The sequence below is a fragment of the Ahaetulla prasina genome, chromosome 2 (assembly GCF_028640845.1).
Source record: "Ahaetulla prasina isolate Xishuangbanna chromosome 2, ASM2864084v1, whole genome shotgun sequence".
Lineage (NCBI taxonomy): Eukaryota > Metazoa > Chordata > Lepidosauria > Squamata > Colubridae > Ahaetulla > Ahaetulla prasina.
Window position 1 is genome coordinate 184,182,405 of NC_080540.1, and position 16,353 is coordinate 184,198,757.

At 45.0% G+C, this 16,353-nt stretch overlaps 1 protein-coding gene across 7 annotated transcripts in view; it reads left to right on the forward strand.

The window, feature by feature from the left end:
• PNPLA6 (patatin like phospholipase domain containing 6) overlaps nt 1–16,353 on the forward strand; it is a 110,239-nt gene that overhangs the window by 77,076 nt on the left and 16,810 nt on the right. For 4 of the 7 annotated variants that reach the window (XM_058168316.1, XM_058168322.1, XM_058168317.1 and 1 more), the window contains 8 exons: nt 6,674–6,842; nt 7,229–7,411; nt 7,882–8,000; nt 8,414–8,570; nt 9,976–10,092; nt 10,500–10,569; nt 13,538–13,654; nt 14,147–14,263. In XM_058168316.1, coding sequence (XP_058024299.1) covers nt 6,674–6,842; nt 7,229–7,411; nt 7,882–8,000; nt 8,414–8,570; nt 9,976–10,092; nt 10,500–10,569; nt 13,538–13,654; nt 14,147–14,263 — 1,049 coding nt within the window. The remainder of the gene's footprint in view (nt 1–6,673; nt 6,843–7,228; nt 7,412–7,881; nt 8,001–8,413; nt 8,571–9,975; nt 10,093–10,499; nt 10,570–13,537; nt 13,655–14,146; nt 14,264–16,353) is intronic. The other 3 variants (XM_058168320.1, XM_058168319.1, XM_058168321.1) reach the window with 3 other exon arrangements.

Sequence of the window (16,353 nt, forward strand, 5' to 3'; positions counted from 1 at the left end):
ATTCTGCTGAGAAAGTAAGCCAGGTGGTGTGGATTCCCATCAAAGGTTGGTTTGAAAGGGGGAGGGGCTGGGTGAGGGAGTGCAGGTGGGTTTAGCTGGCCTGCTTGCGGTTGAAGAGGGATTTGGGGGACGGCCGTTGCTGTTGTGGCTGGTTGCTGAGTTGTGAAGGGGGGTGGAATTCCCCCTGGCTGCTGAGAAGGAAGTCCTTGAAATGCTTCAGTTGACGAGGCAAAAATGGGCCTGAGGCCCCCAGGAAAGAAAGGTGCTGAACTGGCTGGTTGCCATTGGTATTGGATCCACCCTTGTCCAGGATAAAATGCCCAACCAGGAGGAATAGAAGCAGCTGGAGGCAGCGTAGGCCTCTGTTGGCGGGAAAAGTCAATTGGAGGGGGGAGTTGCGATTCCCCCCAAGTCCCTGGTGTTGCCTGAACTCCCTGCCGTCTGAAGGAGGGAAGGGAGGTCCTCCTGCGTTCATCAGAACGGCTTTGAGCTTCAGTAATTTCTCCCTCTCTGGTGGGAGGGAAAGTGAATTTAGGCTGAGCTAAAGGCTCTCGAGGTGGGTGAGCTGAGCTTATACGAGGCCTCACTTCCAAACGCTCAAAAGTTTCCGGGAGGTCTAATAGGGACTGGGATTTCAGGGGGTTTCTCAGGTCCCAATCCAGTGACACTCCCGATTCTCCGGGTTTTACTGTCCTCCAGTGAGGTTGAGAAGAGGGAGGGGGCTCTCCATTCCGCGCCGGGGAAATGTTTTCTCCTGAACGACAGCTTACCCATGAATCGGAGTCTTTGGGCCGTGCTCCAAGCTGACAAGCAGGCTCTACCACTTTGGGTTTTTGAGTCATATCTTCCGATGGGAAGTATGTGATTTTAACTAAATCGTCAGATTCAAGCTTCTGTGCTACTTCTACGCTTTCAGCTTGCTGCTCTTCCATCTTCGCTGGGTCTTTGCACCGCTGTGGAGGTTGCGGAGGCTGGGGCCCAGCACCCCCCTAACGGGCCCCCTCTGAGCGGAGGAGAGGGTACCGTTAGCAAAAGAAAGTTAGGAGTTTTGGAATAATGTCAAGGTTCCAGAAAAACCTCTTCTGCATAAAAAAAAACTCAGAAGCCATTGTTTTTCAGAGTTCTTTACTAGCATGAGGAAACTGGCACATGATGAGTGAAATTCCAAAACTGAATTTCCGGATTCTTTTCCCAGTTATATAAACCCCAAGAGTCCCACCCCCCTGACCCCTTTGATGGTCACATGGTCCCACGTTCTCCCAGTTCATTCGAATATCTTCTTGCCACTCTTCCTGCAGATGTGAACACCATCCGACCTTGACCGCTTGAAGAATGTTACCATACCCCTCAGCCCCCCTTCTTCCCCTCAGGGGAAAAATGTGGCAGCGTCTGGAACCCTAAAGTCTAGTATGGTTTCCAGGCCCGACAGGTAGGGCCGGGCAAGATGGCGGAGGCTGGTCTTGATATCTCCATCTGGGATGAGTTCAATTCTGTGACTCCTGAGGACATGGACAGGATACTGGGGAGGCTGAATGTGACCACATGTTTATTGGACCCGTGTCCCTCCTGGTTGGTGCTGGCCACCTGGGAGGTTACACATGGCTGGCTTCGGGGAATCGTTAATGCTTCTTTGATGGAGGGTGTTTTCCCTCCCGCCTTGAAAGAGGCGGTGGTGAGGCCCCTCCTCAAGAAGCCCTCCCTGGATCCAGCTATTTTATCGGACTATCGTCCTGTCTCCAACCTTCGCTTTACAGTGAAGGTTGTTGAGAGTGTGGTCGCACGACAGTTCCCTCAGTACCTGGATGAAACTGTCTATCTAGACCCATTCCAGTCCGGCTTCCGGCCTGGTTATAGCACAGAGACGGCCTTGGTCGCGTTGGTTGATGATCTCTGGAGGGCTCGGGACAGGGGTTGCTCATCTGTGCTAGTCCTATTAGATCTCTCGGCGGCTTTCAATACCATCGACCATGATATCCTGCTGCGGGGGCTCGGGGGGCTAGGAGTGGGGGGCACCGTTTATCGGTGGTTCTCCTCCTATCTCTCCGACCGGTCGCAGACGGTGTTGGCAGGAGGGCAGAGGTCGACTCCGAGGCACCTCCTATGTGGGGTGCCACAAGGGTCGGTCCTCTCACCTCTTCTGTTCAACATCTATATGAAGCCACTGGGTGAGATCATCCGTGGCTTTGGGGTGCAATGTCATCTGTACGCTGATGACACCCAGCTGTACATATTCACCCCAGGCCACCCCAACGAGGCCGTTGACGTCATGTCCCGGTGTCTGGAAGCCCTACGGGTCTGGATGGGGAGGAACAGACTTCAGCTCAATCCCTCAAAGACCGAGGGGCTGTGGATGCCGGCTTCCCAGTACAGCCAGCTTACTCCATTGCTGACTGTTGGGGACAAGTCATTGGCCCCCACGGAGAGGGTGCGCAACTTAGGCATCCTCCTGGATGCATGGCTGTCTCTTGAAGATCATTTGACGGCCATCGCCAGGGGGGCTTTTTATCAGGTTCGCCTGATCCGCCAGTTGCGTCCCTTTCTGGATCGGGTTTCCCTGCGCACAGTCACCCATGCCCTCGTTACATCTCGCCTGAACTACTGCAATGCTTTCTACATGGGGCTCCCCTTGAAGAGCACCTGGAAGCTCCAACTGGTCCAGAATGCGGCCACACAGGTGATAGAGGGAACACCTCGTGGCTCCCATATAACACCTCTCCTGCGTGGGCTGCACTGGCTTCCAGTGGTCTTCTGGGTGCAATTCAAGGTGTTGGTTACCATCTTTAAAGCGCTCCATGGCTTAGGACCGGGCTATTTACGGGACCGCCTACTGCCACAAAACAGCCTCTCACCGACCTGTGCGCTCCCACAGGGAGGGCCTCCTTGGGGTGCCGTTGGTGAAACAATGTCGACTGGCAACCCCCAGGGCTAGGGCCTTCTCTGTGGGAGCTCCTGCCCTCTGGAATGAGCTGCTTCCGGGGCTTCGCCAACTCCCCGACCTTCGGACCTTCCGCCGTGAGCTGAAGACTCTTTTATTCCATCGAGCTGGGCTAGCCTGAATAAGTAATTTTAAATGGGGTTTTAGTTTTTTGTATTACTTAGTTTTTAATATTTTTGGCCACTATTTATATAAAGTCTGTTTTTAACTTGTATTTATTGTATTTTTTAATTGGCTGTGAACCGCCCTGAGTCCTTCGGGAGAAGGGCAGTATACAAATGCAATTATAAATAGATAGATAGATAGATAGATAGATAGATAGATAGATAGATAGATAGATAGATAGATAGATAGCGATGTGGGTTTTCCTCAACTTCCATACTAGGGTTGGGCTGATCAAGCAGCAGGTGCACCCTGAGTCCACTAAAGTGGAGATATTTGTCTCCCTGTCCCGGTTTGGAATAAATAGTCTGAAGAGGAGGGTAAGCGGTTTAATTGGTTTGCTTACCAGTGGTTCATCCTCTGGATTGCTTCTGAATGAGAGTGTTGAGATGCCAGAGTTTCCTCCCCAAAGAGGGGAGGGGATGGAAATTCTACGATCTCCCTGCTCCTCAGGGCAGTCTCCTTCCGTGCTGGCAAGTCCCCCCCCCCCCGCGGGCATTCTGGTTTCTGGGCAGGTGTTTGCGAACAACACTCTGCAGCTCAGTGCCCCTCCTTTCCACACTTGAAATAGGCTGAGGATTTTGGACAAAATGCGGTTTGTGGGGCTCTTGCTTCCATTGGGGTGGGGATTTCTTCCACGCTCGCCCCACTCGATACTGGTTTCTGGCTTTATTGATTTCAGCTTCTTCAGCGGTGAGGTACCACTCATGTAGGTGATTTGGTGTGCCTCAGGCCACATTTGGTGCGCCTCTGGCCACACAGGCATTGATCATCACTCAGCCCATTCTTGAAACAGCTTACCAGAATGTCCTCTGGCCAGTTCACACAACACGCGAGGTCCTGGAATTCTTTTAGAATAGAATAGAATAGAATAGAATAGAATAGAATAGAATAGAATAGAATAGAATAGAATAGAATAGAATAGAATAGAATTTTTATTGGCCAAGTGTGATTGGACACACAAGGAATTTGTCTTGGTGCATATGCTCTCAGTGTACATAAAAGAAAAGATACGTTCATCAAGGTATCAGTATACTCTGCCACTGGCTGCCATCCCTGCTTCACCACCTTAATGTGGTCGTGTGCTTTGCAATCTGCGAGGTGGTCCTTGAAATGTCGTAACAGGGCCATCATGAAACTCAAAGTCGCACAGTTCTGGTGCATTGGCGTTATGCAGGGTCACTATCCATCTGACAGCAGCTCCCTCCAGGGCTAGGGTAACAACTCGCACTTGGGATCCTTGAGTTTGGAAATCATGCCCCTACTCTTGCATGTAGATGAGGACGTGTGCCACAAAGAATCCTAATTGTTGCAGATCCCCGTTAAACTTCACCCCAAAGAAGAGAGTTTTACTTTCTAGTTGCAGGGCTTGGGGCTGGTTGGGAATGGGCGCTAGTGTGTATGCTATCCGAGAGCACGGTTTGCTGGGTCCTCTGCTGCTGCGCCGTCTGCTCAATTGGTGGGGTCCATGTGGGGGGGGGTGGCCCCCCTGACATCATCTGCGCCTGCTGCTCTTTCAGCGCTCCTTGACTATCGTTCTGGCTCCCCTCGGATGTTGAGATTTTGCAAAGTTTCCATCACTAATTGGGTTATATGCCTCTTCAGACGATCCTCTCTCAGTGATTCTTCGGTTAGTTCCCCCTGGTCAGAGAGGGCTTCTAGCTCCAATTTCCACCCCAGTTTTCAGTTATCGCAGCTGAGGGTGACTCCTCTGGTTCTCCCATCTGGGTTGTCTTTCTTCCCAATGCCAATTGACCAGTGGGGCTTTTCAGGATCCTCCAGGGTTACCTCACCCTCTCCGATGGGGTGCAAAAAGCAGGCATCCAGTTGGGTGATGGTTGATGTCTCCCCCCCCTCCAGCATTCGGCTTCTCCCTGTTCCCTGTTTTGTTTGGACATGGTTTTCAGGGTCCCCTCAGTAGAGCGAAGATTACTTCTCTGGGTTGACCATTTTGCAGGTTGTAAAATATCAGTTGACACAGGCAATGCTAATAAATTGAATCCAAGGCTCCTCTTCTCCCAATTGAATGGCAGTATCACTTTTAGAGATCTGACAACAACATTATTTGAAAATACTGGTCGGGCTCTCCACAATGGAGGCACTGATTTATCCAAATGTTATTGATATAGAGAATGTTCCTAGATATAAAGATATTTTAAATGAAAAGGGGGAACTCAAAACTAAACAGGAACTTAGTGATCAAGGGATTGTGATAACGTGGTCATATGTGCATATACAATCTAGATACGAGAAGGATGTTAAATGTATGTTTTATATAAAGAATTAACAGAATTAGATCAGATATTAACAGGGACAGATGAAAAATTAATAAAGAACACTTATAGTTATTTGTTAAGTATTAAGATTGAAGATGAATCTGCAAAATGGTGGTAATGCCACCAGACACCTGGTTTGTATTATCATATGTGGTGGATATGTCAAAAAGCAAAACAAATTGAGCAAAAATTCATACAAAAAAAAATGGAAAAAAATGATAAAACAGCATATAGATTTGAAACCAGAGACATTTTTGTTGGGCATTTTACCAGACAAATGCAACAAAGGGAATGTATATTTGATTTTACATTTATTGACTGCAGCTGGAATTGTATTTGCACAACAATAGAAAAGTGAAGAGATCCCAACAGATGAAAATGTGATTAAAAGAATATTAGAATGTTCAGAAATGGATAAGCTAACACTTACAATTAAGGAAAAGAAAGAAACTAAATATTTTTTGACTTGGGACTTATTTTATCAATGATTAGCTGACAAAAACAGGAGCTAGAAACAGGGAAATATATGGAAGGATCAGTGATGTAAGGAAGATATGTTAACCTGGTTAAACAAATATTCATGAGCCAAGGTGACACCATGGTTAGATTGCAGTACTTGGCAGTTCAGATCTCACTGGCTAAAGGGTGACTCAGGCTTCCATCCTTCCGAGGTGGGTAAAATGAGGTCCCAGATTGTTGAAGGTAATATGCTGACTCTGTAAACTGCTTAGAGAGAGCTGTAAAAGCACTATGAAGCGGTATATAAGTCTAAGTGCTATTATGGTTATTATTATTAATATTATAATTGATACTAATGCAGTGAATATTGTTGAAAACCCTTTGATTATAATTTCCTAAAATAATTTGTACCCAAACAACACACTGTTCAATTGAAATTGGAATTTTTGTATATTATTAAAAAAAAGAAAAACGTATTACAAAAAAAAAAAGAAAAAGGAACAACAGGAGATAGCTTTTATTTCTTTAGAGCAAGGGTGTCAAACTCGTGTCGTCATGTTGTCACGTGACATATTGCGACTTTTCCCCCCTTCGTTAAACCGGGGTTGAGCATTGCCAGCACATGGGCCACAATTTTAACACCCATGCTTTAGATCCACTCTTGGGCAGTATTGGATTTCTGGAAGAACAAAGATGATTGACTAGAAATCTGTAAAATTTCTAGTGGTGGAAATTGATTTTGGCTTATTTCTCTGGGCACTTTCTATCCCCTTTCCCTCCTTACAGTGCTGCCAGAGAGACTGGAATGAGACATCTTTATTCTGTCTTTCTTCCCTTACAGTATCCATGAATATCGACTCTCTGGCTGGCTGGCTCAGCAAGAGGACATTCATCGCATTGTTTTGTACCAGACTGACTGCACATTGACTCCTTGGACAGTGCGTTGCATCCGACAAGCTGACTGCATTCTCATTGTGGGCCTGGGGGACCAAGAGCCCACACTGGGTGAGGTAAAAGGTCCCTGTTGAATAAAGTGAAGCTTGGCCTAAGAAGTACAATTGGTCTACTTGAGCAAGTAGATCAGCTTGCTTGAGTGGGCAGAGGGGAGTTGGATGAATGGTTTCCATTGTACAAATCCACATCCTACTGCATAGAACTTAAAATGGATTTTAGTAGGACCAAAGAGCATCTTCTATTAGTCTGTCAATATTGCTTCTCTTGCTAATTGGTTGTCTTCCCTGTTTAATAATAGACTTGGTTTTTGGCTCTCTCTTGGATCTGGCTCTATAAGAAACATAAGGGTGTAAGAACATAATCAGTCAAAGCCAGCTGTTTGTGTTGTGATGGTAATGAATGTGATTGACTTGACTTCTCCTTTCTCCCTCCACTCTGTCAGCTAGAACAGATGCTGGAGAATACAGCAGTGCGGGCCCTAAAGCAGCTTATCCTTCTGCACCGTGAAGATGGCCCCAGCCCTGCCCGCACAGTGGAATGGCTCAACATGCGCAGCTGGTGCTCAGGGCATCTACACATCAAGTGCCCACGCAGGGTTTTTTCTCGACGCAGTCCCAACAAACTGGTACCTCTATTCTGTTTGTCCACCATTGCATCTTGTTCTGTGCTCACTCTTGGCTTAGTCAGGCCTTTCTGTTTTACTTTGCTGGGGAAACTGGTAAGACTGAATGGCATTTTTCTTGAGGATGTTGATTCCTCTGTAGCTTTTCTGAATAGTAGGCTTCCTTCCCCTCAGGAACCCCTGAAACTATTCATCCTGAGTCAATATTTCATACTTCAGGTTTTCCCCACTCCTTACTTTGGTATGCATCACTTTGAAGACAGAGAACAGCAAGTTGCTGCACAGGCTCCTTGGATCCCACCTCCAAGAGGGGTCCAAAGCCTAACTGACTTTCCCTTTATAGAGGGGAAAAGTTGATAAATGGGGAACAGGAGAATTTACACAACTTCCCCCTGTGGGTCCCTTTTGTTTTTGTTTTTTGAGCTGGTGAAAATAGTCTTACTCCTTCTCTCCTTCCTCATCCTTTACTACAGAGAGAGATGTATGGGAAAGTCTTTGAAAAGAATGCGGATCGTCACAGTGACTTCTCTCGTCTGGCACGAGTCCTTACAGGCAATACCATTGCTCTGGTTCTGGGTGGTGGTGGAGCCAGGTAATATGCCCAAAAAAATTAGGAAATGTTTGCTTGGCAGCAAGAGGGCCAGGAGTACTTTCAGGGTAACAATGCATCAAAACTAGGGAATTAGCATAAAGGCAAGAAGGATGTGGCTTTTTCCCCACCATGGGCTAATTCTTCTGGATCCCACTGTTTTCCCCATCTGGATTTTAGAGAAGTTAGGAGGTCTATACTCCTTAACATGGAAGCTTACACTTTTGACTACCACTACTAGCCAACCAATGTTGACTACTACTACCACCATACATTTTTAACCATTCCCACCTTTGGCTCCTCTCTGACAGTAGAAGTATGAAAGATTCAGCCTCATTCTCATGACTTGGTGAGGACCACCAAAGGTACATTGGGAGGCAGATTTGCTTCAAGCATGTTTCTTCTCTTCTTCACAGGGGTTGTTCTCACATTGGAGTGATCAAAGCCATGGAGGAAGCTAGTCTCCCTATTGATCTGATTGGTGGTACTTCAATTGGCTCCTTCATAGGGGCCCTTTATGCAGAGGAGAGGAGTGCAGTACGCACAAAGCAGCGGGCCAGAGAGTGGGCAAAGGTGAGCAAGTATTCAAGCCTGGAAGGAAAATAGGCAGGGAAACAGCAGTGTTGAGAGAAACAGCAAAGAGAGAAGGTGTGCTATTGAAGCTACAGTCTTCTAAATACTTGAATGGGTTTGTATCCCAGTGATCTCACCTAAATTCCCTTCTGAATAGATGAGGGTAGATTTGCACTGTTTGTTTACTAAAATACATGAGCCCAACCTTTGGCAACTGTGAGAAAAGGTTCTGGAGTTCTTTACAGCACTTTCAGTCTGGAGTATGGTGCATAGGAACTGAAATGTACAATTGGTTAGAGAATAGGAAAAGTAAATATGATTAAATGATGGAGAAGAGAAGGTGTTAAATGTATAAAATATTGTAAATGAATAAAACTAGATATAAAGGGATGATAAAGATAAGAAAAGAGGGGAAAATGGGGAATACATAAAGCAGAAAGTATGTGGAATGAAACTGACATGTAAAGAAAGACATGTTATATATTATTATGTTGTGTTGTTGTAGTAAAATTAATAAAAATGTTGGATAAACAGGGAAAAAAAGGAACTGAAATGTCACAGACTATATAAAGGAAGTTAAATGAGATAGCAGAAGTCTTTGATGTTTTTTTGCCGGTTTAGCCTACCTAAGTGCCAAAAAGCTATAGATTATTTTAAAAGAGGGATTGTTTTATGCAGAAGTATTTCAGTGGCTGAGGAATGTAGAAAGTGTTATAAAATGCAACCTTATAATTTAGGGGCATAGAATTTTCAGCAGCTGTTTCCAGTGGGGGACAAAGTGAAATAGAGGTAATGTTGATTGGAGGCTAATGCATCCATGCACAGAAAATCGTATTCCCATGTTTCAGCTATTCACCACTAAATTACAGTGCAGGATCTCAGGATGCTCCATGTCCAACAAAAAGGGATTGTTCAGAATGAAGCCATGAATTACCTGTTTTGGCTGAAAGATTCAGTATATATTGATGTTTTGGAACTCCTGCAGAAGAAACGCACCATGATCCCCAGACTTTTTGGAGTCAAACCAAATTTTTACAGCTGAAGGAATATAGATAAATAGTCCTTTTGCTTGAACATGTTAATCCAACATAGGTTGAAATCAGGTGTTTTTTTAAAATATAAAAGTAGTTTAACTATAAGTAATTATAATGTATGCAGATAGGTCACACCCAGTACTCTCTAATCACCTCCCATTTCTGTTTCATACTTATTACAATGAATGCCCTTTCCCCTTTGGTGTGGCCTGCATCACATTTGTTCAGGCCATTTGGGAAGGAATTACTTCCTCTCTAACAAAAATTGCTGCCTTTATTCTTCCCCTGGTTCCCAGAAGATCGTGATAGAGTGGTCTTGGATCTTTCGTGGCTTGTTTCCTGCCTTATGCCCTCATTTATCCTTTCTACAGAGTATGAATTCAGTGTTTGCGACTGTGCTGGATCTCACCTACCCAATCACCTCCATGTTCTCTGGCTCTGCCTTCAACACCAGTATTCACAAGGTGTTCCAGGATAAACAGATTGAGGTATCCTTTTCTCAGCAACACAAAAGTGAGCTACAAAGTGCTGAAGGTCTTTTTCATCTAAGACCACTCACTGCACAAAATCCATCATTCTGAAAGGTTTTCACCTAATAGGTGTTTTCACCTAGTAGGTGTTTCCAAAGGTGTTTACTTCCCTTCTGTTTACTTACTGGGGAAAGTAAAATGCTATAGCTAATTTTGGTGCAGATTTTGGTCCTGTGGTGACCAGAACACACATAAATTGGGCCACTTGCACAATTTCTCCTTTATTGATCAAATAAGTTGCAATAAACTGCAGAATTTGAGTTAATGGATTTGCACATATTCAGTGAAATAATTGTAGCCTTTCTCCCTCTCACTTACTGTGACTTCTGTGTGATTTTCATTCTTTTCCACTTTGTCAACTGAAGGATCTGTGGCTCCCATATTTTAATGTGACAACAGACATCACAGCTTCTGCCATGCGTGTGCATAAAGATGGTAAGTATGTGTTTCCTCCAGCACAGCAGTCATGAATTATTAATTCAACATGCATTCCATCTCCAGCTTTCTCCTGAACTTCAGGAGGAGCCAAGAAAGCCAGAAGAAAGTGAATTACAAAATATCAGAGAACAGGGGTGCACCAAGTGCTCCCAAAGCCACAGGAGATCCAACCACATCTATTTTGTGGCCTCTGATTTTTTTATGTTTCAGAAAGGACAAGACAAAATGGCCAGATGTTAAACTGATTTATGCCTGTACCTGAACCCTGAAGCAGGGGTGAAATGCTCCCAGTTTAGACCGGATTGGCCGATCGGGTAGCGATGGCGGTGGATGGTTTGGAGAACTGGTAGCAAAAATCCCTGTCCCCCCCCCCCTCCACACTCATGCCCATTTGCCGGCTTGCTGTTTCTTTTAAAAAATGCTTTTAAAAGGTTTATAAAAAGGCTCTGGCCATCACAGCTAAGCCAAGCGATCGTCAGAGCCTTTTTTTTTAACTTTTAAAAGCATTTTTTACAACCTATTCGGCCTAATAGGTTGTAAAAAAAATGCTCTTAAAAGTAAGAAAAAAGGCTCTGACGATCACAGCTGAGCTGTGCGATTGTCAGAGCCATTTTTTTTTACTTTTAAAACCATTTTTTTACAACCTATTCAGCCAATAGGTTGTAAAAAAATGCTTTTAAAAGTAAAAAAAAGATTGCGCGCCACAGCTGATCACACACGCACACACCTGTGTGCTCTTCTATTTACCCCATGCCTCCTTTTGGTGTGCACTGCGTGTGCGCACCTCACGTTTGGTGCGCACTGTGCATGTGCAGCCAGCAAACCAGTAGCAAACCGGTTCAGATTTCACCACTTCCTGAAGTGTCCTCCCAAAACAATACTGGCACCTTTGCAGCCTCATGCTGAGGAGAGTTGTGCCAGGTTGTTTGCTGGGAATTCCCTTATGTTCATGTCCAGCAGTAATTTTCGCTGTCTGAGATGAATATTTCCATTTGGATAGATATTAGAACTCTCAAAGATCTTGGCAGAGCTTGCCTGGGACTGTACATGTTTGAAGAACCTTTCATTAGAGGAAGGTTGCCGTTTTTCCGGCAAGTTCAGGGAACATGATGCCATCTGGGGAGGGGATAGGAATTTGCCTGAAGCCTATATATAGAGGTAGGAAATTATAGTAGTGCTATTTGTCTATTAGAATGATTATTGGTATAGCTTAAGAAGACAATTTCTATCTAAATAGGGTGGGAGAATATTATGTGAGATATGTAGCTTGCTTGGGTGCATCATGATCTTAGCCTTAAGCCTAGTGCTGATAATTCAAAATGGAGAGTGGAAAGAACTCCTACAATCTATGGCTTCTTTGAGCCACTTGCCATGTCTCTGTAATAATCTTGGCTAGCTTTGAACCTGCCTTTCCTTGGTAACATTGCTGCTGTTCACTAAACCCACTAACTATTCCACATTTGTTCCGTTCCTTTTATTTATTGGAGAAGCCTGGCTGCTGAGTCAAATTTCTCAACTGCTGTTGTACAGAAACTGTGGGTTGCTAGTTATTCAAACACTCCTTATTTTGGGAGGAGGGAGGGGGAAGAATCGTTGCTAGGGAAACCTAATGAAAGAGTAGAATTTGAAATTAGCTTCAGAGATGGATGGATTGTATGTGGAGGGAGGGGGGAGTTTTTTGTGGCACCCTCCTGGCCTCCCCTGGCTGCAGCAAGCATCAGATCTCACCTGGGACATTGTTAGTAGCCATGCCCATCTGCAGGGCAGGGAGAGGCTGTAACTGCCTGGTTATCATCCTTCTCTGTCCACTTTCCTTCCCTTCCTAACAGAGCTAACACTTTCTCTTCTGTCTCCAATAGGTAGGCAGAGTTGAGGTTGGCAAATTGTGAGGTGGGAGAAGGCCTATGCATGTAAGAAATCACATCTTTCAGGTTAAAGTGGAGGAGCTTCAATGCCAATACTCTTCACCTGCAAGTGTGAGGTTGTTGAGGTGAAACACAGAATGGCCTACCTAGTTTCCATGGAGCAGTATTTAAGTGAGAAACAGTTTCTGGTGTCTTTCCCTGTGGGGACTTCTCTTCTCATACCTGGTAGTGGGATAGCAAGCTAGATCAGGCAGGTGCAGCTTTCAGTCTCTGGCAACATTTGGTAGTTGCAGCCTTCAAAAAATACTTAACTATCCTTACCTTCTTTTTTGCAAGTGAATTGTCATGCTACTTGTGTCATGTATAGTTCCCATTCCTTTCAATCAGCAGGACTTCTTAGGTTCCTCCCCTTGTCATTCCTTTTTATCCAGGTAAACCTCTATGACCATTTCATAGGCAGGGGCAATCTGGCTTCCTTGTGAACAGAGTCCTGCCTCCTGTTTTGAAGCATGGCGTCTTGTTCTTGTTGGATTGTAGAACCATTTCTCTTGAGTTGTTTTTCTGTATTGTTCATGCTTGTGTTTCTGCATTATATACTTGCCCATAAGAAGGGATTTTCTTCGTCGCCATAAAACTGGACTCGCTTGATTTAAAACTGTCTTGCAGTGAGTCCTGCTCTTTGAGTGCCTCGGGCCAATGGCTGGGAGCAGCAAGAGAGAAAAATGACTTGCCATGGGCAAATTAATCCATGTGGTGTCATAGGGGCCGGAAACTGTTGTCTAATCATGACTGTGGAGTTATTCATGACAACTGTGGCTCTCATCAGTAAACATTAAAAATGGTATATTCACCTACGAGAGGTGAAAGGAACATTAACTGAAAAGGGAAAGCCAGAGCATTCTGACAAATGGGAATTTCAGTAGGGCAAGAAGATGGTGCTAAGTTGTTGTTGAGGAAAACCTTCCAAAAATCCCCTTTTGTCCCAGAAACATTTTGTCTTTCTGAAGCTTCTATCATGATGTTACTTCCTGTCCTGTGCTCCCTTCCTTTTCCTCCTCTCCCACCTTCCCTTTGATTGAATTTCCATCTTCATCCGGCAGGCAGCGTGTGGCGCTACGTCCGGGCCAGTGCATCTTACGCCCCCTATTTGCCTCCTCTCTGCGACCCCAAGGACAGTCACTTGCTTGTGGATGGCTGCTATGTTAACAATGTCCCAGGTCAGCATCGCATTTGCCTCATTACCTTGGCTGATGGACATTGGGGACGCAGGTGGGTCAGAGGGATGGAGGCAGTCAATTGACATGGCTTCCTCCTTCCGAACCACTATCATCCTTCTTTAGCTAGGGCTGGGCATGACAAGCTTGGGGTAGTAAGCCTGGATTCTGCCCACAGCCACATTTTCCTCAGGCGAACAATTCTGCATGGCATAAGAAACTGGGTTGTCAGGTAGTACATGCAAAGCATTGCCTTGCATGGCTCCCAGGTAGATTTGGAAGTTTAGCGGGCTGCCTGGCTACATGTGGGCTCAGGAAGTTGAATCTGATATCTGCATATTTCTTGGCTGCTTGATAAAGTGCTGTGCAGAATTCTCCTGTCTGAGCAGCTGGGCTGAAGCTGGGCTGCACCTTTCTCCATCCCTCTCTGAAGGGTTCATTGCTACTCTGGGTGTCTCTCTGTTCTTCTGATTGCATTTGTTCCCACATGGTTAGGCTCGCTGTGGCGGTATGTGCGAGCTAGCATGACCCTTTCCGGGTACCTACCGCCACTCTGCGACCCCAAGGACGGCAATTTACTGATGGATGGCGGCTACATCAACAACCTTCCAGGCAAGTATTGGGCAGTCTTGGAGAGAGCAGGACAGTCATCTGCTGGAGGAGAAGGATAGCTTGTGAAGCCTGACTGGTCTGGGGCTGGCTTCCATTTTTTCCACTCTGAAGCTCTTTTATCATCTGCTGTAAATACCAAGCAAATATCTTGGTGAGGAGAGGGAGGGGCAGGCTTAAGGAGCCAGTGAAATCCCAGTCTTCTATGAAATAAGGCAGCAGCAATTGCTGTGAGAACTAGTGCAGAAGGTTCTGGTCACTGCCAGCTTACCTTCTCAGATCTCATGCAAACTGCCTTTGTTGTGCTGGCAGGAACTCTTTGTTGATGCTGGCAGGAACTCTTTGCTTCTCCAGATGATAAAAATATATAACATTAAAGACATCTGTGCCAAAGGAGGACAAGAGTTTAGTAAGAAAGAATATATTGCACCTAGGATACTCCAAGTGAAACCTGCTATCCTCTCAAGGAATGTAGGCTACATCTGTCTGGACTTCATTGCCTGCCGGCCTCTAACCTTGACCTGAAGGGGCCAAATGGAGAAGAGACTTCTAAGGCTGTGTAGCAAGAACCCATCTAGAACTCTAGCTACAAAGGAGGGGATTCAAATATCTATGGAGATTCTCAGTCTTCCAGATCATGGTTGTCCCAAAGGTGCTTTTTCAAGAGGCAACTTAACTTTCTGGTTTTTCTTTGAAGACATTTCGCTTCTCATCCAAGAAGCTTCTTCAGCTCTGACTGGATGATGGGGAATGGAGGGATTTATACTCCTTGCAGACAGTTGGTCATTTTCATTCTTTTAGCATATTGTTAAGACCACCTGGAGGTTTATCTGTGTCATCAGGGTCACCTGAGTAGTGCAAATGGATGTGGAGTCTTCTTGGAACTATTGAAAGGACTGTGCTGTAGACTGGAGATAGATGATGTTGTATCCCTCCCCCTCTGTTGAGAGAGGGATGTTCAGTTTTGACATAGATGGCCTCTTTGACCCCTCTTTCAAACCACTCTATCCAAAATGTGGACTTTGCTGTATTCAAAAGAGTGGCCTTTGTCTTTTAAATGCAGATGGACTGCTGAATCTAGTCCTAATGGGTTTGTTCTCCTATGTTGTGCCATGTGTTTATGAAGTGGTTGTTTTGTTCCACCAATGTACAGATCTGCACATGCTCACTGTGGATCAATGATTTGAAAGAGGCCATCTATGTCAAAACTGAACAGCCCTCTCTCAACAGAGGGGAAGGGATATATCATCTATCTCCAGTCTACAACGCAGTCCTTTCAACAGTTCCAAGAAGACCCCATGTTTCATTTCTCATCCAAGAAGCTTCTGGTCTGGATGGTGAGGGATGGAAGGATTTATACTCCATACCCATTTGCACTGCTCGGGCAACCCTGACAACACAGATAAACCTCCAGGTGGCTCAACGACTTTCTAAAAGAATACAAATTTACAGCTGTCTGCAAGGAGTATAAATCCTTTCATTCCCCACCATCCAGTCAGAGCTGAAGAAGGTTTTTGGATGAGAAGCGAAACATCTTCAAAGAAAAACAAGGAAGTCCGTTTGCCACTTGAAAAAAAACACCGAGCAGTGGGGGGGGGGCGGTTTCAAAGCTTCTCAGAATAGATTTTCACTGTGTTTGAAACACTGATAGCTTAAATAACAAATTTGTATAAGAAAAGCAAAACAGATACAAGAAAACCTAGAGAAAATGCAACCCAAAAGTTTAAAAAGCATGAGCAATGTTCTACCACCATCACCACAACCATACTAAAGCTTAACTTTTTCACCTGAACTAAGAAAAAGAGCAAATGAAGAAATCATGAAAGCCAGAACCAAATTATGCATCTTGGAGAATGCATCTTCCATTTGGGGCATCCTACTAGAAAATCCTGAATTTGAGTGAAGGGTTGATTCAGTTATATTGCCATGCAGTTTCCTTGATGCATGCTGTGGAAGTAGTAGTTGCCAGAGAGCAGGCTGGGATTGCCTTAATTTTAAAGCTCAGATGTTCTGGTTCTCATTTAAGGTGCCACGAGCTGTGCTTACAAGTACAGTGTCAGAAATATTTGGCTACCTATAGTTTGGGCTGCTGC